The following is a 23,062-nucleotide window of genomic DNA, read 5'->3' on the forward strand; positions in this document are numbered from 1 at the left end:
GATTTTACGCAAATGAATTCCCAATTATCGCGAATTGCCATCATTTCCAGAATAGATTTGAGTTCTGCACGAGAAGCGAAGCACATATCTGTCGACAACTCATACGAGGCTGGACGCACTGCTGTCGGTGTCTGTAAGTGCTGATGCGAGTGAGAGGAATCCGAAACGGAGTCGCAGAGTTTGTGACCGCATACGCTAGAAGACATAGAATCGCTAATGGCACTGGCCGTAGTAGTTGCGGAAGAAGTTTGAGTATTTGACGCGCAGGCAGCGGACGTAGAAGAGGCGGCGGCAGCTGCAGCTTCGGTAAAAAACGAAGCACACGAGAAAAGATCCTCGGAAGCGACGGAGGTCTTTGACTGAGTCGGCATTGTATTGTTTTATGTATTGTAGGTAATTAGTTGATATAGAGAACTAACTTTCGAGCAGAGTCAGGATAAAGATTCAGAGTCGAGTCAGAGTCAAGTCAGAGGCCAGATGGCATAACGAAGGCGTCGAGAAGCCGAAAACAGAGGGATGTGCTAGAGTATTTGAATATCGTACGTGATTGAGAGAGTGAGACGATGATGAAGAGGAAGAGCAAATGAGAGGAGGAAAGGGTACACATCAAACACTGCGGCACTGGCCTTTTTCTGCACCGACTCTGCTTCTTTAGAGAGAATATTATTTGCTACTTTTATGATAAACTATAGTCTCTATTATTCAACCTGCTAGTACTTTATATTGACCTAAAAAAGCTCTCATTTTTCTCTTCTTGCTTTATCTGCTGGATCTACTCCCTTATCGGCGCCGTATCAGCAATCCCGAATACGGCATAGTTTACGAACACGACATACGAAACATGCACAAATACCTAGTTACCTCGACAATCTCTTTCCTGTTATGCCCTCGTATCGAGCAAAACAGCAATATAAGCAACATCTCATCAGAGATAGAAGTTTGGGCTTTAAAAGGGTCTGGAAACAGGCCAAACGCCAGGTTTCCCGCACAGTAGCCGTGGGCGCAAAGCTCGGTCTCTTGACTCACTTTGCTCGGGCCTTGTTATTAGTTGTGTTTTATGCACCAGTTTACTGAATTACTGTAAAGCAATTAGAAGTAAGCTTATTATGGGACTGTAATTACCAGCAGTAATTACCATTCAACTCTACATTTTTATTCTGTTACAATGGTGCATATAAAAAGACATACAAGATGTATATTTGTATTTTCTTTTGATTAGTTTGTAGTACAAATCCGTAGCGGTGGGCGATGTTTCGGTGACGCAAGCGGATAATGTGAATTGCCGGCAACTAATTTAGACTCAACGCGTAACTATCGCGTTTAGGTCTCCTTCGCGTGTACTTTCATTTTCTTTCGCCTCTATTTTTATACAATCATCTCGTTTTTTTCATTTCTATTTCGATATATCTTTGCGAATATTGTATTGCATGGACGCTTCTGACCATCTGTCAGCCGCAGATGACCTACGGTCTAAGCATGAGCAGGATCCGAATTTCTCCGCGGAGCAAACCTCTGACCGACATTTTTATGAAAATTTCATGCCTACGCCGCCCATGACGTCCTCTCCCGAACCTCTATCTGAGGTAAGCTGTTGTTTAAAATTCTCATCCGTTACTCGCGTGCTAACTTGAGTAGGAGCAAATCGAATTCAATAATCTCACGACGGATAAACGTGAGGCGCGTCTAAAGACTCTGATTGAGCGTTCCTCTATTTATTCTTCTATCATTGCCGAAACATGTGCTCGTCAGCAAACAGAAAAAGAGCAAGCTAGACTTGCTATCGACAACAAGAAGCAAGCTGGTAGACCGTCTAAGAATAAATCTCCGCTAAAGAAAAAAGGCAAAAAGCGACAGTTCGACATGGCGAGTTTTATGTCTAAAAGTGAAATTAAAGATTCGAAGGCGACGTCTGATGCAATCAAGGACTTGCAAGACGCGCCTGACTTGAACATATCGTCGAAGCCCACTTCTGGTTCTCGACAGCCTTCACTAGTAACCGGTGGCGTGCTCAAAGATTATCAGATTGCCGGGGTTGAATGGCTTGTTACTCTCTATGAGAATGGTCTGAACGGTATTCTCGCTGACGAAATGGGTCTTGGAAAAACGCTTCAGACAATTGCATTTCTTGCACATCTTCGGGAGAAAGGTTCGAATGGCCCGTTTCTTATAGTTGCTCCGCTTTCGACTCTTGATAATTGGGTTAATGAGTTTAATCGCTTCACGCCTTCTATTCCGGTCATTCTATACCATGGTACACCTGCTGATCGCGAAAATATGCGGACGCAATACTTATTCAAAAAGACGGATAAGACATATCCTATCGTTGTGACCAGCTACAATATGATTATGAATGACAGCAAATTTCTTCGCAGAATATTATGGAAATACGTAATTGTCGACGAAGGCCATCGTCTTAAGAATATGAATTGTAAATTGATTCAAGAGTTAAAGTCATATGATACTGCAAATCGGCTTTTACTCACCGGTACACCGTTGCAAAATAACTTGTCTGAACTATGGTCACTTCTCAATTTCTTACTTCCAGACATTTTTCACGACGCAGCATTATTTCAGTCATGGTTTGATTTTTCTGCATTGCAGCGCGAAAACGGGACCCAGGAACTCATTGCAAATGAAAGTAAGAGTAAATTGGTGTCTAGTCTGCATGCGATTCTCAAACCGTTTTTGCTTCGCCGAATGAAAAGTGATGTTGAGTTGGAGTTGCCGCCAAAGCGCGAGTATATTCTTTATGCTCCGATGACTGCTGCCCAACAAGAGCTCTATAAACGCTTGCTTGATCGGGATGTTAAAGACTATCTTATGAATAAGATTCTAGAAGCGCGAGGACTTTTACGGGATGATGGTCATGCCACAAGTAAGAAGCGTTTAAGGACACGATCTAAGCAACAACCAGAACCGACCCGGCCTAAGCGGCGCGCTACTGCTCTCAAGCCTGGCTCATATACAGAAATAAGCGATACAGCTTTTTTTAACGCTTTAGATTCCTCTGCCGATGTCGAGTCTGACGAAGATAACGAGGAAATAATGCAGGCTGAACAGATAGCTAACGCAAGTCGCGCAGTAGCCAACAAGAAATTGCAAAATATAATCATGCAACTACGTCTCGCTTGTAATTCCCCTCATTTATTTTATACTCCCTGGGATGATCAACAAAGTGAAATCGCCGAGCCCACAGAAGCTATTGTTAACGACTCGGGGAAAATGTTGCTTCTTGATAGACTTTTACCTGAGCTGTTTAAACGCGGTCATAAAGTTTTGATATTTAGTCAATTTTCGAAAATGCTTGATATAATTGAAGATTATGCTCGATACCTGCGCGATTGGGATATTTGCAGATTAGATGGCGGTGTCAGCCAAAATGATCGAAAGCTCGAAATATCGAAATTCAATCAAGCGGCGACGTCCTGCAATCTCTTTTTGCTCTCCACTCGCGCAGGTGGATTGGGTATTAATCTCGTATCTGCCGATACAGTCATATTGTTTGATAGTGATTGGAATCCACAGCAGGATTTGCAGGCAATGGATCGTGCACATAGAATTGGACAGCAGAAACCAGTTATAGTATATCGGTTTGCGACGGCGAGTACGGTCGAGCAGACTATGCTTGAAAGAGCAGACGCCAAACGACAATTAGAAAAGCTAGTCATACAAAAAGGTAAATTTCGCAATTCTTCAGCGACAAATAAAGTATCTGCTGAAGAGGAATTGAGAAGTTTATTGCTAGGAGACGATGGCTTGGAGGAGTTTGTCGTGAAAGAGCGAGGAGATGTCATTCTTACCGATGAAGAAGTCGACGAACTCTTAGACAGAAGTGCAATAGCATATGATGGTAACCAACAAAAGGAAAGCTCGGTATTTAAAGTTGTCGAGGCGGTTGATGTGAAGGATGTTTTATAGATAGTTTCTTTCGTCTCTAATTATACATTTCGTTCTTGTATTTTTTTCTTTAGCATGCCGCAAAAGCTTTCAAAAGTCACAGCGCTGGAGCCAAAGATCCATTGAATCAACAATGTACTGGTGCCCATAACAGAAATTTGGAATCTAAATGTGGTATCTGCAGCTTTAATCTCTCTATGTTCAAGTTTTTGTCGTTTTCGCCGGCGAAAACTTCTTGACCATACATTTCCTTGATCGCTGGTGCCAGTCAAAGTATACGACTTTAATACGAGATGCATAAACTCTTCATATTCCAACAAAATTTCATGTACCAACGACAATTTCTGGTCTACTGTCTTATCTGAATGTAGCTCAATCGTACATCCGGTCAACGGCGGTAACAGTCCTTTCAAAGCCGTACTGACATATGAACCCTCATCATTAAATCCAGGTCTTGTCAGGTTTGGAGCAGGTCTATCAAAACCAAATCGCCATGCTACCGCCCATCGTCTAGTCATCGCCTGCACAAATTCGGTAACAACATAATTATCCAGTTCCAGCTCCCGAAGTTTTTGCACAAATTCTTTCAAAGACTCCAGTTTTCCAAACATACTTGTATACCAAGTTTTCTTTGTTGCCACATTTTTTGCTGCTAATTGTACGCTCTCATACAGCATTCGAGAAACAAATTCAAGTTCTCCGCCAGTAGTTACTAACTCTGTCTCTGATGCAAGCGTGATACTATGCGGTGGCCGACGTTTAAAAATTTGCGACTCTTGCATTTCTGTAACGGAAGAGTAAAAAGGAGGATTACACATCGTGAAATCGAAAGTGTTTTGTTCTCGGGATGGCGTGAAGAATGGGGAATTTGCCGACGTTTGTAGAATCGCTATTCGATATTGCATGTTGTTTTGTAGTACATTTTGGGATGCTGTTGATATGGCTACTGGATCAATATCTGCCTGTTGTTAGTCGAGAATCTCGATACCTATATGTAAGTATGCACACCTGTAGCTATAAATTTCCAATTCCGTAATCGACATCCTAACAAAGGATATATACACGAGGCGCCCGTGCCAATATCCAGTCCCAATACATTGTCGTCGTTATGAGGCTCATTAGAATCTAAAAGATCTTGGATCCAGAGTATGTAGTTTAGTCTGTTTGCTACGCGAGGACATAGTCGCGTCACCGGTAAATCAATTTTGAGATTAAAGTCCCGTTCGAGTAGCGCCTGGGATAGAGTACTGTACTTAACTTAGTCAAAGATTAATAGATCTGCAATAACGTGAGATAAATACCAGACTGCTTCATAGTTTGAGAAATCAATAGAGCTATTCTTGTTCAAACTAAACCAGATGTTAGATCATAGCGTGAATTTGACTTTGATATACGTACAATTGTTTCAATGCCGGATAGTACTCCGCAAGATCGACGAACTGAGGTGAATTTGCAGCGTATATATTCCGAGGATGCATACTAATGCTCAACACATTTTCTTTATTACACTGATTTGTGCGAGTAATAAAGATTATGATGGCATATATGCTAATTTGTACGCGTTTATGCAGGGGAGATGTTGAAATTATACGAAGTTTTTAAAACTCCCAACTCACGGTTTTCACTTTACCCACGCGCGCGCATTATGAACAAATCGGCTCTATATAATTTCACGATACGATAAGATCCACTCTTATGGTTGCAAAATATGGACCAGGACGAGAACCGGAGCAGGGCTGGCAGTGATGACGACGATGATGGTGCTTGGGATATCGCTATGCCTAGTATTTTGCGCGACGAGTCAGTGTTTGATATGGCTGCTACGCAAGTGATTTCAGAGTCGTCGTCTCCTAACGATCAAGATTCTGAAAAGTCTTATGAAGATGAAGCAGACGTAAATGAATATAGCGGAGAAACTCCGGAGAACGTGAATCAGAGCGACAATGAAGCAGCCACTTCAGCAAAGCAAACGCGCTTCGATGAATCAACTGCAGACTCTGACACTGATTCTCTTGAGATATCATCCTCAGAGTCCGATTCAGAAATATCAGAAGATACGGAGCCGTTGGCAACTGCAGGATATAATTTTCACTATTTGCAATATTTGAATCACGAAATCCATGAATTTATGGATCCAGTATCTCATTTCCAAACAAGTCCACTAATAAAAAATGATATCTCGCCTATCCAATCTGCGAACGAGCCGTCCTCATCGATGTTGAAATCACACTCTAACCCAAGAACTGGTGTTCGCTCATCGCTTATTAACAGCCGAACAATGTGGACAGCCAAAGAAAAGGAGCGGTTTTTTGCATACCTATGTCGTCGAACCCGACACGATCCCGGCGGTATAGCTCGCGGAGTACGAACGAAAACAGCAATTGAATGCGCAGAATACATTAGTTACCTAGAATCCGGATTAGGAGAATTACGTGCGCATGAACGACGACGACGGTCATATGGAATGCGATTGCGCTGGAGTCGTCTGGTGAGGAAGATCCCGGCGGCAAGACAAATGTCAAAAAAGTGGGTCAAGATGGAAAATGAGGAGAGTTTACGATTGGAGCGGTATTGTGAGCACCTGGAAAGAGATCGAGATAGGAAGGCATGGGTGCGGATACAGCAAAGTCGGGCCGCGTCGATTGATTCAGAGGAGCATAGCGATTCTAATCATGGTATTCACATGTCAACGCCGAGCGAGTTAGAAGAGAATGAAAATGTCACACAGGCCGAGATTGTAAAAATTGGTGGTCGCGTCGATCAGTATTGTATTAATTTGATACAAAGGCACCAGAATACGAATGCTAGTGATAAAGATTTTGATTCTCTTGCCGAACTGTTTTCGCCCAGCTTCAGACTACTGGCCGTCGAAAAATTTCACGAGCTGTCAAAGAGGTTTGCATTTCTGTGCTTTTCTGGGTTTTCAACTTGCAGCTGACGTTTTCATAGGCTGTATTATAATCGAGAAGGCCTGCCACTCTCAATAACAGACAAAACAGACAAACTAGCACTTCAACTTCCCGCAAATGAAACGCTCCACGACCTCGCCAAGCAGCTCACGCGACGCATAATCGCCGCCACGATCCCGATAGCTGAGTGCCGTCTTCGCGTGTCGAACACCTCATTTTTTCGTCCTACGCGAGAAATTCGGCGCGCCGATGTACAAGCTGCGTGTACTGTCATTGGCAGTACTAGTTCACGCGATGAGTTTTGGGTTAAATTCAAGCGACGAAATCCGGATGTACCAGTAATTCCTACTACGATGGTTACGAAAGGAAACGTTGATGTTGAGGATGTACATGAGTGGTTTGAGAAGCCTTTAATGAAAGAGCTAAAGGAGAGATATCAGAGAGGGGGGAGTAGAGAATAAGGGATTGCATTATGCCTTATTTGGTCTTCATGTTTATGTTTGTATATATATTGTGATGGTCTTATGCTAATGTAACAGACGTAAAAAGATTGAATTTACATAAAGGTCTTAATTTGCAAATATATTACTAATCTCAGGTCGTCAGTATTCTCAAAATTCAACAGGAAAGCCGATGACGTAGCTCAGTTCAGCGGCTTCCACATCCAGCACCTTAAAAGACCCTCATCCCGCTCTCTATAGGAGTAAAAGAGCCATAGCCATGAACACGATAGTAGACGATAAGGTCCGCTCATTGTCAGCTCAGCTTGAGTTATTAGCCTCAACGACTCTTCCCAACCTTCTTGCGCCGCGAATACCGATATCCGGATCATCGACGCCGACTACGGATCGCGTAGAAGATGAGCTGAGCAGCTCTACCGAACCGCTGCTGGAGGTGTTTAATCAACTGTTGGTTAAACCCGGTGGATCTTTACCTTCTCTAGGGGCATTGAAGGCATTGTTAGTTCGGTATTTGGAGAAGTCTCCGGATGCTGCGAGCAAGCGATCGATAGGGAAAGATGCTGACAGTAAAGTTTCCGCATATTCAAATTTAGGCGAGGAGGATGTGGATGAATGGGAGGAATATGAAGAATCAATCACGGATGGTGCGAAGCAGATTGAATGGTTTGTGGTTGCTTCGGCTTCTGTGATCTTATATGGACATATGCTTGGTCGATTTTTAAATCAGACGTTACCGCTCGCGGAGGATATTTATTATTGGGATTCGGTTATGAGTGAGACCGGTGGTCTTCTCACATATTCTGTTCAACGTATGTCTTGATTATGATTTTTGTACCCTGAGAGCCATACTGATAAGAGTTGAGATGAACGCAGGCGCCCCTCTCGTGGTCTTTTCAGCTTCGCGTGAAATCTACTCTGATGCGCGAAAACATCTGCGACAAACGACGGCCCCCTCGCTCTCCGAATGGGTTGAAACACTACGCTCTTCATTTGCTCGTCGCAGACGCGTTACGCGTCGTCTTTCAATCCTTACTCGGGCAGCGCCGAATCCGACCTCGATCTTCCGACTAGCAATGTCTCCGCTTTCCACGCTCTACAAAGAAGTTCAGACAAAGCAACAGAGATTGAAACAATTACGCAATTTGCAATCAGCCGCGCTGGGAATTCTTGTGGGGGAATCGATCTCGCTTCCTGCGAACTCGGACTGGCGACCCGGTGTCGAGAGAGGTGTAGATGTCATGGAGTCGATTCTCAAGAGCTTGACGTCCGTTACTGATAACGACGTTCTCACTGTTGACGGACTTGAATCTAAAGTGTTTTCAAAGTTATCGGGACCAAAGTCGAGACGTCCACCGTACTTGATGGCTGAGCGCATGATTCGCATTACGGATGATTTGTTACCGTTACAATCTGCCGTGCAAAAGCAGGTGGCTAAAGAAGCCGGCAAGCCAAGCATTTGGATCCGGTACTGGCCTCTTGCGCTGGCTACTGTCACCTTTGGTGGTACAGCTTTAAGAATCCTGTTTAATCGGCGGGCAAGTATCGCCCAGTGGGGACGAGACGTGGCCTCTACCGCTAGAGATTTCTGGTATAATTGGATCGTTGAACCCGTGAGCAATATCATCTCGACTATTCGACACGACGAAGAAGCGCAAGTTGCTATTGTCAGCCGTAAAAGTCTAGAAGCAGATATGGAATCCCTTGAGCGAATGGTCGTTGATTTCGCGGTCGATACCGAAAGCAGCGCCAATATCTCTGCGTCTCAAATCAGTGCGATTAAACGTGGTGTTCGTGAGGGAGATCTATCGACCGTGTTGCGCGCGTACGAGAAAGAACTAAAATCACCAGTTAAGAATGCGCTTCGCGGAGAATTGATTCGTACTTTACTAATCCAGGTTCAAAAGACCAAAGTTGATGTCGAAGTTGCAATCACTGGTATTGACCGTCTATTGAAATCTCAAGAGCTCGTGTTTGGTTTTGTTGCTGCTATTCCCAGTTCGGTAATTTCGTGGGTAATTATAAAATGGTATGCTAGACTCTACACGGGAAAAGGGATGAAAAGTCGAGGAGAGCAACGAGCCACAGTCATTCGAACATTAGGGAATATTGAACGAATGCTAACTGTGCAGGCGAACTCTTCCAGAGGTCAAGAAGCTGAATGGATGTCTTATTCTGATCAAGGGTTACTGCTTTGCGAAGTCCATGTTCTAAGAAACAGCCTACAAATCTTACCTGGTCAATTACGTGGTGACTGGATTAGGGATTTAGGTGATTTGGAGAATATTAAATCGGGAGTTCATAGACAGCGAGATACAATTAGTCGGATATGGCGTGTATATGGCAAATTTCTTACATGATAATAGATTCCATAATTGAGTTATAAATAAATCTTGATGCACATTTCTTCTCATCTCAGACATTCTTATTGTACAGGATTATCAATAGTAGCTATTTAGCGCTACTATGACTTGCAGCCCAACAATCAAAGCACCAACAGATTAACGAAGCAAAAATGTGCTGGATGCTACCACCCCTATCAGCACAGAACTCCAAATATTTTATATACCTAACCAGATCCATAAACAAAAAACACAAAAATTAAAAAGAAAAAAAAAAGAGAAAAAACACCGATAAATATAAATTACTAGAAAAATCAAAACGAAATGAATCTCAAGAACTAGCGCCGCTTCCCTCAAAGTCATTATCATATATATCACCACTTGTCCGCCTTCGAAATTTTGAATTTCCGAGTTCAATAGCGCGAGCCATTATATCCAATCTACCAGTATCCTTGACTCCGGTAAAGGTTTTCCACAACGGATCGCCATGCTCAAAAACTTCGTCCATCTCTTCCAACGTGCGCTGTTTTGTTTCCGGAGCAAGAAACCAGACATGCAAGAATGCGATGATATTGAATGATGCAAAGATAAAAAATAAGCGCCATTGAATAGCACGTAAGAGCGGAGGCACCGCGAGACCGAGAGCGAAATTCGAGGCCCAGTTGGTGGCTGTCGCGAGTGAAACGGCTTTTGCTCTTATTCGCAATGGCATGATTTCTGGCGGGTACATCCACGATATGGGCCCCCATGAAATGGCAAAGGAGGCAACTGTCAGATACGCACAAGCTTGTATGGCTCTAGTGGCACTATCGTGACCGATAATGACCCATGTGTAAGATTGGTTGGGTTTTGGGTTTTCAGTACCATAGTGGCGCAAAAGGCCGCCGGCGATGAACAACCAGAAGCCCATAGTAATCGCACCAATAAGTAGAGTAGGTCGTCTACCCCACGAATCAGTCCATAAGATTGATGGGATAGTCATCACCATGTTGACAATATACTGAATCGACGAGGCAAGAAGTGTGTTTGACACCCCTGCCGACTCAAGAATATAAACAATGTAATACATCAAGGCATTAATACCACAAAGCTGTGACCACATTTGAATAGCGCATCCAAGAATAACACGCTTTCGCATGCGCTTACTAAATAGTTCACGGAAACTGCTTGACTCCTCTTCACGCTCAAACCTGATTTGATCTTCGATTTCTTTGTATTCTGCCAAAACGAGTGGATGGTTGATATCACTATCGGGTGTGCGAAGAAATGCCAAGACATTCAGGGCTTCGTCCCATCTGTCCTTACTTGCCAGCCAACGGGGCGAACGAGGAAACCAAAAGAGTCCAACAAAGAGAATCAGAGCTGGAAAAATTTGCAGAGCCCAAGGCGCACGAAACGCCGCTTGAGAGTTGACAAAGGAGAATCCGTACTGAATGAAATACTGAATAAGAATTCCCCAAGTGATTGCAAATTGTTGTAAAGACACCACGCGACCGCGAATTTTGCGAGGAGCGATTTCGGATTGATAAATGGGGACAACCGAGGAGGTCAGACCAACGCAAAGCCCAGAGACTACGCGGCCGATAACCAGCATGGCCACGTTTTGCGCACACGATTGCAGTCTATAAAAAAGCAAAGTCAGCAATGGTTTGCACAATTTCGGTCGTTAGAGTGATGCTTACATCGAACCAATTATCCACAACACGGCACCTATCTGAATGGAAACTTTTCTCGAGAATCTACAATACCGTCAGCGTCAACTAGAATTAAAAGCAGCACTAACAAAATTCAAACGTACTTGTCTCCTAAATAAGACGATGACAAGGCGCCCAGAAGTGATCCTCCAGCCATGGCCGATGTAATACCGCCTTGTCGAGTCCCCAGCGGATTACCAAAATAGTTCTTGTACTGATCCGTACCGAGCACGCCCGACATTGAAGATATGTCAAAGCCGAAAAGCGCACCACCAAGAGCGGCAAAAGCCGAGATGGTGTACACGTTGAGCAGACGCACCATGGTGGGAGAGGCCGCGTGCGGCCAGCCGAAGGAGAGCAGAGGATGCTGACGATGAGGATGCGATTGTGGGGGTGAATTTCGAGGTGGAGTAAAGTGGAGTCCACACAGCCCTATCCCTCAATCTGGTCGCCGAATGAGCTCGCACGCATATGAGTTTTGAGAGGACTGTTAATACTGGTAAACTAGAATACTGACAAATCCATCTAAGCGACGATAGCAAGTGCTTAATTGCCATATCGCAGCCACGAGGATCCGGCCAGGGACTGAACAATACGCGCTATATTGTGCCAATTAATGTACCCAATACGGTCATCACTGTCCTATTACGGCTAGCTTTACTACAATCACATGACTTTGCTTGTATGCCATTGCTTAGCGCGAAGTGTTTGCGATGCCGCAGCCAGTTTGCAGGGCATGGCAACTGATGCGACGATTATTTAGAGAGTATTTAGTTTAGAATGCGAGGATTTTCTCCCCAACCTGGTTAAAAGCAAAGAAAAGTTCCGAGTAGAAACAAGCAAATTGTGACGTTGAGCTGTGATTCAGCTGTTGCCAGTAATCATCTTGAACAAGAGCTATCTCGAAAAGATAACTTCAATTAATTACCCTTGTTTTTGTCTTTATCTGTATCATACTGACATTCTGTGGCGATAATTATGTGACTTATGTCGTGATTGGGTTTCTGATCTGCGAGGTGATCAACACACTGATCACCTCGAATTCACAGAGACTCGTGGCAGATCCCACCCACACAACCTCTTGAAAACTCAATTGGTTCCGGCGTCGCTAACTAATCTTGCGCAACCGGGAGGGCTTTCGGTCTAGTGCGTGGGATCCAAGTATAGCTTGCCACGGACTCACAAGCCTAAACTGCTTCTTTTGGTGAATCTTCCTCATGTGGATTCGGTCCATTCGCACATTTTGTCGTCATCGCTGTAGATCGCTTCCCGGCGTGGAGAAAATGCGCATAGTTCCCTGGATATCTGTCTATATAAACATGCTGTCCTCTCCCCCATCTTAACACTTATCTCCTTTTCCTATTTTTTCAGCATGCGTTTCACTATTTTGCTCACCGTTCTCGCCTTTGTGATCCTCGCCTCCGCCCAGATCCTCTCTGGCGCCGCCTCAGTGGTAGGAGGTGCTACCTCAGCCGTTGGCAGTGCCATCGGTGGTGGATCCAGCAGTGGATCCGCATCCGCCACCAGCTCTGCCGAGTCTTCTGCTGTGTCTTCCGCCGCCGAGGAATCCGGATCCGCCTCCTCCTCCGCCGAGGAGTCTGGAAGCACTGTTGCTTCTTCGAGTGCAGTCGAATCCTCTCCCGCTGTCGAATCCTCTAGCGCCGTTGAGTCGTCTGCTGCTGAATCCTCTGGTGCCTCTTCGTCCTCTGCCGCGGGATCTGGCGCTGGTGCCTCGTCGACTGCCTCTTCGTCCTCTTCTGGATCTTCGTCCTCTTCGGCTGCCACCGCTCTCAGTGGCATCTCTGCCTTGAACGGATACATTACTCTTGCCGGCACTCTTATTGCCGTCATGATTGGCTACGAGTTGTAATTTGCTACGAGTTGTAAATTTGCCTTTTAGTGGGGCTCATATCATGGTTGAGACTTATATTGTGTTTTGAGGCTTATAGTTTTCTATTCGTGATGCGATCTGTGTGAGCTAGTGTGGAATGTACTTTACTAGATCTTGACTTCAAAATGTACGCATTGCGTTTCTATTAATTATTCATTCGCAAAATTTGCAATATAGTTCATACGTAGCTGCTGCTTCTAAAAAAAGGCGTAAAATCGGTCGTCATCCGTCAAATTGTACTGGAGGATTACCTTATGTAGCAGCAAGCATAACTCAGTATGTGATTCGCTTGTCAACTTCCGTCATCGTTCTCGAAGTTGTCCAATTTGCTTTATAAAAGTATATTCAACGGATTAAGTACAAACATAATTTTAACTGTCAATTTTGATCGCCATTTTCTGCCGAAACCATAGCTGTATAACTTTATTATAAATATTTGTTTAAATGATACAGATTTAAAAATGGTGACGTATGTATATGTTCAACAAGATATGTTGAAAGCGTCTACACAAAGTCTGATCAGCATTTCTCTTGCGCGATTATCGTTAGAATCAAGGAAAATTTCTATAAGTTACTTACCATAAGATGACAGTATCAGTACTAAAAGACTCAAAAGTCTCAGTTATTTTCCAATTAGCTTTAAACCATACGAAGAGAATAAATAGGATTGATTATGTGCATTTGTTTACGACAGATAGCTAGCAAATAGAGCATACCCAAGGACTCTCTTATCATCTCAGACTGATTCATATCTAGTTTCCACTGTGTCATACTGATTCGAAGCTGCTACTTATCATCACAAAAAAAGAAAAAAAACCAGTTGATCACCGCCCACTTATAACTCTACATTCAAACAATTCTCAAAAGTCACACTGCCCAGCCTACTCAATCTGCTAAATAGATGTTTTTTAGATCACCGGAATATCATCTTCATAATATCTCACTATTACTTGACAAGATAACTCGTAAGAATAATAAGTTTTTCCAAAATACCACCCAAAACTCAACTATGCTTTCAAAATCAATATACATTTGCCGCAAGGCATGCGGCTTAGTGACGTCATACAAAGATATACCTCCTGAAAACGATCTTTTTTTTAACTGATACAGCCACAGCTTATCATCATATATTCATGAGTTTAAAATTATATTTTGAATAAGAAATATTTATTAAGAAATATACTATAGGTTATATGCAATTCGCAAATGTAAATAAAGTTATCAAAAAAACAAAAACAAAAACAAAAACAAAAACAAAAACAAAGGTCATCAAGAATGAAAATACACAAAGCGTACACACTCACAATTAGTTATTCAGCGGTGGCACTCCTTTAATTTTCTCTTCAGCTCATTTCACAATCAAAGATAAAAAACAAGACTTCCTGTCAAAATCACATCATGACTCTTGACTATATCTTTCATAAACAGGGAAAATAAAAAACTAGAAACACAAGATATAGCGTACCTTAGCATATCAGAAGAAAAAAATACAATAATATATAATATAACATAATGCACAATTGAAAGAGATTAAAAAAATAAAAGAATGAAGATTTATACAACCCCGACCAGATGAATAGGAAAAAAATAGAGAAATGCTCATTTTTCCAGATTGAAAAAGAAGTTGAAACACTACTAAATCACGCGCGATAAAACTCATTTCCGTTAAAAGCAGGTGATGAAGAACTGCTACTTCCACGTCCGCCACCAAATTGGGCTCCAGAGCTATACTGCCTCTCATGCACTACTGATGAGTTACTGTGCACAGGCTGCGTCTGGCGACGTTGGTGCGCGCCAGGTGTACTGCGCGGTACACGATCATCTTGGAAATCCAGTCCCTGCATACGTCTAGTGAGAGCGTTTGCGTTGTTATTCTGTTGTTGCAGTTGCTGTTCGCGAAAACCTTGGAATTGTTGCTGCTGTGGCTGTTGTGGGGGTTGCTGCGGCTGCTGCTGCTGCTGGTGATGATTAGAATTTGAGTTCATAGTCGGAGTTCCAGGTGCAGTAGGCGTCACCGAACTTCCAGCGATCTTAGACTGAATACGTCTTCCATAAGGGGTGTTTCTGATCGACGGCAAGATAGGTCTGATTGCATCGACAAGCATCACACGCGTCGCCGGGTCGGCAAAATCTAACGCCGTCTGTATAACGTAATTTGCATACGAATCTCTGAGCAACTTCTCGAGAAATACTGACGACAATAATTCATCAATCAGAATTTTGCGCGTGGAAGGCTCAGCAATTCGGATACATTTTTCAATCACGTTCGAGCTGAATTTCTGGGCCGAAAGCGTGCACACATTCCCAGCAAACCGACGAATAAGCGGATCCGAATAAGTAGAATCGCATAAATCAAGAACGTACTGGGTAACGTAATTTCCAAACGGATCCTGTACCAAAGTGAACGCATTAGTAGTAATTTCGTTCACAAGCTGCTTCTTTTGCGCGTCTGAAGCATGGTCAATACAACGCTGAAGAACGCAACATCCGTGACGGTGTGTGCCGACCGCAACACAATTGTCAGAAACTGCATCAAAGATAAACTGGGCATCGTTAGTAGATAGGCGATTCAGGCACTTTTGGATTACATGGTTTCCATTCAAATCCTGAATCAGTTCAACAACATTCGTCTTCAGCGCATTCACAATCAATTGAATCTACACATGTCAGTATTCACTCACTCATTCATTTGATTAAATAGTAAAAAGAAAAGAAATGCTCACCTGCTCTTGAGTAGACACATGCTCAATCATCTTTTGCAAAGCGCGCGTTCCATGCTGATTTAGCGCAATCTTGACCAGCTGCGGAGCAGCAGTCTCAACCAGAATCGTTCGCTGCTCATCGCTAGCATGCTCCAACAACTTTTGACACAAATAATTTCCAAACGGATCTATACGTCAAAATTAGCATCTGCGGCACTTACAAACTTCTTCATAAAAATAAGGAACGCTAACCAATCATCAACTCGACAACATGGGGATACGTCTCGTTAAATATCATATTCAAGTAAGTAGGATTCCGCTCCTCAAGCTTCTTTTGCAAGTAACGACACCCATGCTGATCTTTGCAAAGAGAATAAATATCATTCACCAAACTCTCAAGTGCGACATTGGCAAACCTATTCACATCCTGGTCGCTCTGACGACGCGTGGCAGTAGCAGCACCCGTGGCTACAGGTATACCGACAGAAGACGTAGACGACTGCGCGCGGTGCATCATGTGCGGTTGATGCTGAGGCGACGGCGTAGCATGCGAGTGAGACTGATGAGGCAGTTGCGGAGCAGCAGTAGCAGGGTACATATTTTCAAGTGCGTGGGCATTGTTGTGAATAGGAGGCGGGTGAGGCGGATACGAGTATCCATGCTGATGCGAATTGTAATTATTCGGTACACCGTATGCATATGCGGTATTTGCATCACCAGACGCTTGCATAGACCTCGCAAGAGGCGGTTCGCGACGGTCGAATTCCGAGGCCGAGCGCTGCGACGCCTGGCGCGAGTGCGAAGACTCAGTGAAAGGCTGCTTCTGCCAGACGTCGTCATGCTTATCTGCTGCAGGATCATATTGAATACCCGACAAGCTTTGATGATGTGCAACCCGATTACGATTAGCAAACGACCATTGCCGCTGCTGTTGTCCTTGGTGCTGTGGCTGGTGGTTCTGTTGATGTTGTGACGGCTGAATGGGAGCCAACGGCTGCTGATGCTGCTGCTGCTGCGGTTGGCCAAAACTCTTGCGTCGGATAAGGATCGGGAACTTGTCGTCAGTGGTGTTAAACTTGAGCTCGTTAGAGCCAGCCGAGGATGCCGCCGTTGACGAATGAGTTTCATCGCCAAAGAGAAATTTGGCGGTATTTATCTGGCCAAGACTGAATTGATCAACATCAGCCTGTGTCATGCGCGAAGAATAGAACATGGGATCGTCATTCGACAGACGACGCGAGGGACCGATCGAAGTTGACGTAAGCGTCCTAGTACGCGGCAGAGCGTCATCCGGCGGCGTCATGAGTTGCTGACCAGATAACCTTGCCTGCTGTCCATTCGGCGTGACAAAGACACCAACCGGTACAGTGTTGGAGCGTATTCTGTCACCAGGCATAGAGGTCAGCGCAGGAGGCGAGATCGAGTCGCGAAAATCCGGCGGCGTGTTTGGTTCCGAGATTGTGGTGGCAGTGTTTGCGCCATTGTCATGCTCAGCGGAACTAACAGCAGCCATCTGCAAAAGCATTTGCTCGTCTTTGCGTTGCTGCTCAGCAAGAAGGTGCATCTCGTGCTCAAAGCGGCGGATGTGCTCAAGTCGCATCAATTCATGCTCCTGACGTTTTTGCTCAAGCTGAAAGAAAGAAGATTAGTAAGATGATCAGAAATTAGTCATAGTGCCCCACAAATGAAAAAGAAAAACATGATTCCAAGTCAAATAAAGCAACAAACAGAAGATAGGCTAGAATAAGCGCAAAAGACAGATTTTAGAAATGAGCGCAGAATCCCACTAGACCAAGAAAAAAAAAGGGGGTGCTGACAAAAACAAGAACTAGATATAAAAAGGACACAAAAACAACTATCATCAACAGATAAATACTTACAGCACCGTCGTATATGCCCAATTGGTTCTTCGCTGGGGCTGAATCAGTCATGATCACGGATGCGGAACGGAAGGGGCCGACGGAGGACGTGGAAGCCGAAGAAAGAGGCGGTGGTGGCGACGACGATGAAGTCGTGAATGTGGGAAAAGTAGGCAAGGAAGCAGGAGAAGAGCCTACTCTAACTGAAGATTCAGAGGAAAGCAGGAACGGCGAAGAGGATGTGGAAGACGCCGGTAGGGCAGCGCTGCTAGAGGGCGTGCGGGTGTGAGCGAGTCGCAGCTGGTGAGAGTATTCCGGGAGAGTGGATACGGAGTGCAGGAGTTGCGGACTAGAAGCAGGCAGCACCGGAGTAGTCAGTGATGAGCTGGCCGTGACAAGTGGGGAGTGGGAAGGAACCGCTGCGGACGATGTGGCCAGGAGAGGTGAAGATCGCGAGCTGTCGAGAGACTGCTCGGAGGAAGACGCCTGGGGAAGTCTGGAAGACGCGGAAGACAGTGATTTTGTAGTAGCTTGAGCCAAAAAAGCCATCAATCTACGGAAAACCTAGAGAGAGAGAAGATGAAGAGTCAGCAAAGGAACGAGAGAGAATAGGAGTGGCAGTGACGGCATGAGAGGAAGAGAGAAAAAGTGTCCGATTTGTATGGCGGATTTGTCTACCTTTCCCGCAAAATCTAGCTCAACAAATTGCACAGCAATAAAGCCAAGACGCAAGAGTGTGCAATCAAGCAATAAAATTGCAGAGATCGCGATAATGCGGGCGGATGGCGGGAGAGCAAGCGGAGACAGACCGAAAGCTAGCCGGTCGGCCGCCGGCAAAAAAGAGCACACTCTGGCAGCGTGAAAGAAGAATGCGCGGTCCAAGCAGCCACGGGAAGAGAAGAGAAGAAAAAAAGAGCGGGACACAAACCGGACTATTGTACAGACCCCACGGACGAGGAGGATAGGAGGAAGAAAGGGAGGGGAGGAGGAGGGGAGCTGGTTAAGGAAGGAAGAGCCGGGAAGCTGAGGTGAGCAAGGCGGCGGGCGGCAAAGCGACTTCGAGGCTTGCGCTGGGAGTCTGTTCACACTGCTCACAGAGCCCAAACGTGAGCGATTTGAGAAATGACGAATATTTTTGGGGTTGAAAAGAACAAGAGTAAAAGAGTAAATTAGTTTTTAAATGGTAAGAGTAATTGAATAGGCTACGCAATAATAAATAAATATAGGTATATAAAGGCATGGCGGAGAGGAGAAAGGCTGGGGTATGAAGCGAAACGAGTTTACAGCCAACACACTTCCACTCGCCCTATTCCTCTTGACTAGTCTGTAAATAATCAGTAACTTCTGGAATACCCTCAGCAGAGCCGAATCAAGCTTGAAAAGGGGGCTGGCTTAGCAGTGATCAGCTGCGGAGTTGTCCAAGCAGAGGCTCACAGGTCACAAAGCCTCTCCACGAGCTTGTACTTGTATATATATATATGCATATAATATCTGCATTCTTCGACTAGTCTAGAGGTGCGTAAGACTAAACAATTTTACACCAATATACTATACTGCTCATTATCCCAATATCTAATAATCGGCTGCAAACAACCGCCAGCAATGTTGGTTTTGCATAGCCGACGCGTTACGTGATCAATTACGTTGCCTGTTTCGGTCACCATCACCCGTCTGCGTTCTTCTCGCTTCTCGGCCAAGCCGCGCATGCCGAGCATGGTCAGAGACCTGATTGTTAGGATTTGGCTACTAGTAAAGAGTAGTCTGCAGCCGACATCGGCCAGTAGTAGTGAGTAGAAGTAGAGGCGATGCCAGCGTTTACGGCAGGCGACGATCCACTGAGGCGGCGTTGACTGACAATGGCGATGGTTGCTGCTGACTGTGGCAGATTCATACTATGTTCTATTACTCTCGGACAGTTTCTGTGTAGTTTAATGTCAATGTATGCGTTTATCACTAAATTCACCAGATAGCAATTCTCGCCTTCGCTCGTTCCGTCATCCACTCCGATTCGCGTCACCCGCCGGCCGCGCATTCTCACTCTTCCCCTTGCTGCTTTTCCTGCATTAAATAGCCGGAATCATGCAGCAGAGTACTGATAATAAGTGCAATCTACTTTGAATCCAACTAGACTCAGACTGTAGGTGCTCGGCCTAACCGCATCTTGCTTACTCTCGTGTATATATAATCACAACCTGACGATGCCGCCATTCTCGGCTGCACACTAAAACACCTACTGCACCTGCTTATATTCGCCGTCTACTTGCTACATATATACTCTGGTCACATATTCTACTATATACACTCTTGTTTGCTCACTACTTACCGTACCAAACTGCCGCAAGTGACCCATTCAAGCGTGGAGGATGCAGTCTGCCTTCCGCTCCCTCCCTCTAGCCCCTCCATCCATTTTTTTACTCACCATATCTCTTCCCTGTAATGGCTTAACCAGTTCCTTTTATATTTCCAGTTCTCTATTCATCTCCGTCCAGCGCACTCCTCTCAAACCCTCCAATCCATTCCCCAATCTCAACTCCATGCAGAGACTGTTTGAACACTTATGCAGGGGCACTACTTTCCGAAATTTTTGCCTTCAGGCCTGCCTATCTTCACAATACCCCACCCCACACGCTCCGCAAACACCAAAAAAAACAAATGCACTCGTATATATTCCTCTTTCTATCTTTATTGACGCGTGTATTTTCATATGTTGCGTGAGGCTGTTGACGCGTGCTCACGTCGGTGTCAGGTCTGCATGACTAATTCGGAAATATGACGCGTTCATTCAAAACCTTAATGTGTACGCGCTTATTTCTATATTATTTTATTACTAACATATATCGTAAGCATTATTATTGTTTTTATATCAATTGAATGATCCGATAGGCAATCCAAATCCATCCTCTGGAATCTCCTTCAAGGCCGCCGTCCTAGCATAATCCTCTTCTGCCGCATATACTGTATTTCCCCACTACGAATTCACATACTGGAGCGCCGAGAAGATAATCACTCAGCCAAACGCGATTCAAGCAGATAATCCAGAGGTTAAAATGTAATTGTACTTTGTCCACCACGCCACATATCTCTTCTTGACATGATACATAAAGACCCATGACAATCACAATCCTGGTATATAATACACAAGATTTTACGTCGCGCCGCAGAAAATTGTGCCGCATCCAATCAGCGGCCAGTCAAACCACTTCCATCTATTCCGGTACTTTATTCTCAATAACCCCAACGACACCGCAACCTCAACACCAATCCAGAATGCATTCGTCAAAGTCGAATATACGTCTGTCAATACCCGATTCGGATTAATTACTCTAATTTCGTCGGAGTACACCGTCCTCGGAGGCGCGCATATAAATTTATCCCTCTGCGTAGAACACTGAACCAGAGTCGCAAGATACCACGCCATATACGTCGCTCGCTACCTAATTTTGGCATAATGCGCAGTCGTTTGATCTCCAATAATATCTGATTGATCTTCTATATCGCATCCCCACATGCGAACGACAGTATTGCAAATCGCATTGTCGGGATCCATGTATCCTGCTAGCATTACCGAAAATACGCCAAACCCCATATATGCTCCTGCGCGCGACAAGACGACAAGAGTAGGCATCACATTCCGATACTGAAGCAAAATATGGCAAGTTCATATCGGTACCGTAGTCGGCCACGCAAAAAAGTGTGCAAAACCTGCGCCTATCCCGACAATGAAACCACGATATACCACAAATCTGGAACCTCCTCGTAAGTCGACATCAATTTTAAATGAGGATCGTCGAAGTCCTGAAGAGCACTCCAATGCGGATGACATGACGAAACGAGACCCACATCATCTTGAGCGACTCCCACAGCAATCGATCCTCTAAAATACACACAGAAACAAATGTGCAATTGTACACCGACTATAATCCACCGGTCTCGACTAAATGTTCCCGCAGACAAATAAGGCGCTGAATAAATCTCGTAAGCTCTTCCGAGAATTAGTCCACCGAATCCATGATCCGAGTCAAGTTATACGCACTACCACTTGAATCATAAATAATATTTACATTCATTGGCAAAGATCTCGTCCAGCGTTAATTCCGCCAGTACAAAACAACAATAACCAATCCGCCAGCAGTACTCCAATAAACTTGTTCAAGAAGGGAAAGAATGAATATACAAGCGGAGACCTGTAATTGATAAAAGCCGGTCAAACACAGGAAGTGGAGTCATTCCAAAACCTAGGTGCCCTGTCATCATAGCCAGTAATTTCTTATTTGGCACAATCCACATCATCCAACTGAAAACACTAAGTGCTTCAAATAAAACTGAAGGTACAAAAAGGTACAGAAATTATGCAGAAGAAACAACATAGAAATATTTCTGTCGGGAAATAGTCGATCCGTGACATGCCTGTCTCCTTGACCACAAGTATACGACTTAAAGCAAGCGTAAGCAGTACGTTAGGAAAGACAGCTCTAATACGGAAAACGACCAGTTTGCGCACTAATCCGGCTAGCCCATAGCAAAAAAAATAGGCATGAAAAACTCATCGTCCATGCAGATCCAAGATCAGTCCATTATACCCTAAGAATACTGGATGTTCAAAAGCAACAACCATACTCATCCAATTCGACGATTGTGAGCCTGCATTCACCATTGTTCTTGCCAATTTTTGTTCTTTAATATTCCATGGACCATAAAACCTCCGACAGACACCCAGAATAATCCCAAGCAGAAGACGGAAAAGAAACTCAAGAAGATTGCCGAGGAACGTAAGAAAGAAAGCAGGTAGTGTGGACCAAGGCCGCTTCCTTTTCGTGAAGCTCATCATTGGAGTGCACGCAACCTAGGCCTGTCGCTGACGGGACATCAAACTCAGTGACTCGAATATGCAAAGAATTTTTCTCATCTAGAGAGACCATATTGAAGATGTACTGTATATATCCCAAAGAAATGAAGCATGCAAACACGAGGATTCAGTTTATATAGTAGCTAGTGACCGAAAACAGCCACTGTCAGTTCGTAGCACTTATCTATCAAAACGGCGCCATTAACTTATCAATGCGAGGGGAGTATCTGATATGCGGAGAATAAGAGATGATGATGATTCCAATTGAGGTTGACGCGAGAGAAAGCAAGATGTAGCTTAAGACTGCAAGTGAGACGCAGGCATCTATCCCCGGTCGAGTCTTCTTATAATTGTTCATTGTCGATATCAGGAGTATCACGCTATCGATCAAGACGAACGCACTGAGAAAGCAAATTTTGACTGAACAGTTTCTTCAAGATGATGGTGATGACGATAGTAAACAT

The 23,062-nt window shown here is 44.4% G+C and overlaps 8 protein-coding genes across 8 annotated transcripts; 4 read left to right on the plus strand and 4 right to left on the minus strand.

Annotated features, from left to right (window-relative positions):
- Positions 1-1,334: 1,334 nt before the first annotated feature.
- Positions 1,335-4,051, plus strand: V2V93DRAFT_348405 (SNF2 family N-terminal domain-containing protein). Its single transcript, XM_066907926.1, has 2 exons — positions 1,335-1,583; positions 1,636-4,051. The coding sequence occupies exons 1-2, from the start codon at positions 1,428-1,430 to the stop codon at positions 3,916-3,918; spliced, it is 2,439 nt and encodes an 812-aa protein (XP_066764760.1). The 5' UTR covers positions 1,335-1,427; the 3' UTR covers positions 3,919-4,051.
- Positions 3,773-5,522, minus strand: V2V93DRAFT_372702 (uncharacterized protein). The gene is made up of 4 exons (XM_066910798.1): positions 5,296-5,522; positions 5,199-5,246; positions 4,906-5,144; positions 3,773-4,855 (listed from the first exon to the last, which is right to left on the minus strand). Exons 1-4 carry the CDS (start codon positions 5,373-5,375, stop codon positions 3,939-3,941), a joined length of 1,284 nt encoding a protein of 427 aa, XP_066764761.1. The 5' UTR covers positions 5,376-5,522; the 3' UTR covers positions 3,773-3,938.
- On the plus strand, positions 5,511-7,411 carry V2V93DRAFT_372703 (uncharacterized protein). Its single transcript, XM_066910799.1, has 2 exons — positions 5,511-6,792; positions 6,847-7,411. The coding sequence occupies exons 1-2, from the start codon at positions 5,606-5,608 to the stop codon at positions 7,265-7,267; spliced, it is 1,608 nt and encodes a 535-aa protein (XP_066764762.1). The 5' UTR covers positions 5,511-5,605; the 3' UTR covers positions 7,268-7,411.
- Positions 7,412-7,463: 52 nt separating this feature from the next.
- Positions 7,464-9,677, plus strand: V2V93DRAFT_372708 (ATP synthase regulation protein NCA2-domain-containing protein). Its single transcript, XM_066910800.1, has 2 exons — positions 7,464-8,076; positions 8,141-9,677. Exons 1-2 carry the CDS (start codon positions 7,527-7,529, stop codon positions 9,622-9,624), a joined length of 2,034 nt encoding a protein of 677 aa, XP_066764763.1. The 5' UTR covers positions 7,464-7,526; the 3' UTR covers positions 9,625-9,677.
- On the minus strand, positions 9,577-12,060 carry V2V93DRAFT_372709 (general substrate transporter). Its single transcript, XM_066910801.1, has 3 exons — positions 11,405-12,060; positions 11,289-11,345; positions 9,577-11,228 (listed from the first exon to the last, which is right to left on the minus strand). The coding sequence occupies exons 1-3, from the start codon at positions 11,620-11,622 to the stop codon at positions 9,938-9,940; spliced, it is 1,566 nt and encodes a 521-aa protein (XP_066764764.1). The 5' UTR covers positions 11,623-12,060; the 3' UTR covers positions 9,577-9,937.
- A 594-nt stretch (positions 12,061-12,654) lies between these two features.
- V2V93DRAFT_372710 (uncharacterized protein) lies at positions 12,655-13,361 on the plus strand. The gene has a single exon (XM_066910803.1). The coding sequence runs from the start codon at positions 12,673-12,675 to the stop codon at positions 13,168-13,170; it is 498 nt and encodes a 165-aa protein (XP_066764765.1). The 5' UTR covers positions 12,655-12,672; the 3' UTR covers positions 13,171-13,361.
- Positions 13,362-14,831: 1,470 nt separating this feature from the next.
- V2V93DRAFT_325980 (armadillo-type protein) lies at positions 14,832-16,407 on the minus strand (the record flags this gene model as incomplete). Its single annotated transcript, XM_066907516.1, has 3 exons — positions 14,832-15,848; positions 15,915-16,081; positions 16,146-16,407. 3 exons carry the CDS (start codon positions 16,405-16,407, stop codon positions 14,832-14,834), a joined length of 1,446 nt encoding a protein of 481 aa, XP_066764766.1.
- Positions 16,408-16,758: 351 nt separating this feature from the next.
- Positions 16,759-17,493, minus strand: V2V93DRAFT_317499 (uncharacterized protein; the record flags this gene model as incomplete). The annotated part of the gene is made up of 1 exon (XM_066907245.1): positions 16,759-17,493. A coding segment is annotated over one exon (735 nt), but the record flags the coding sequence as incomplete, so codon positions are not given.
- Positions 17,494-23,062: the final 5,569 nt, after the last annotated feature.

The sequence above is a fragment of the Kockiozyma suomiensis genome (genome assembly GCF_038497685.1).
Source record: "Kockiozyma suomiensis strain NRRL Y-17356 unplaced genomic scaffold V2V93scaffold_10, whole genome shotgun sequence".
NCBI lineage: Eukaryota > Fungi > Ascomycota > Lipomycetes > Lipomycetales > Lipomycetaceae > Kockiozyma > Kockiozyma suomiensis.

Bases quoted from the DNA above. Each gene is read 5' to 3' on its own strand.
- V2V93DRAFT_348405 (XM_066907926.1), top strand. From the start codon at position 1,428: ATGGACGCTTCTGACCATCTGTCAGCCGCAGATGACCTACGGTCTAAG. The intron at 1,584-1,635 runs GTAAGCTGTTGT...TAACTTGAGTAG, and splicing joins CTCCCGAACCTCTATCTGAG to GAGCAAATCGAATTCAATAA.
- V2V93DRAFT_372702 (XM_066910798.1), bottom strand. From the start codon at position 5,375: ATGCATCCTCGGAATATATACGCTGCAAATTCACCTCAGTTCGTCGAT. The intron at 5,145-5,198 runs GTATTTATCTCA...AGTTAAGTACAG, and splicing joins TCAAACTATGAAGCAGTCTG to TACTCTATCCCAGGCGCTAC. The intron at 4,856-4,905 runs GTGTGCATACTT...AACAACAGGCAG, and splicing joins TTGGAAATTTATAGCTACAG to ATATTGATCCAGTAGCCATA.
- V2V93DRAFT_372703 (XM_066910799.1), top strand. From the start codon at position 5,606: ATGGACCAGGACGAGAACCGGAGCAGGGCTGGCAGTGATGACGACGAT. The intron at 6,793-6,846 runs GTTTGCATTTCT...ACGTTTTCATAG, and splicing joins TTTCACGAGCTGTCAAAGAG to GCTGTATTATAATCGAGAAG.
- V2V93DRAFT_372708 (XM_066910800.1), top strand. From the start codon at position 7,527: ATGAACACGATAGTAGACGATAAGGTCCGCTCATTGTCAGCTCAGCTT. The intron at 8,077-8,140 runs GTATGTCTTGAT...AGATGAACGCAG, and splicing joins TCTCACATATTCTGTTCAAC to GCGCCCCTCTCGTGGTCTTT.
- V2V93DRAFT_372709 (XM_066910801.1), bottom strand. From the start codon at position 11,622: ATGGTGCGTCTGCTCAACGTGTACACCATCTCGGCTTTTGCCGCTCTT. The intron at 11,346-11,404 runs GTACGTTTGAAT...ACGGTATTGTAG, and splicing joins TCGTCTTATTTAGGAGACAA to ATTCTCGAGAAAAGTTTCCA. The intron at 11,229-11,288 runs GTAAGCATCACT...GCTTTTTTATAG, and splicing joins TTGTGGATAATTGGTTCGAT to ACTGCAATCGTGTGCGCAAA.
- V2V93DRAFT_372710 (XM_066910803.1), top strand. From the start codon at position 12,673: ATGCGTTTCACTATTTTGCTCACCGTTCTCGCCTTTGTGATCCTCGCC.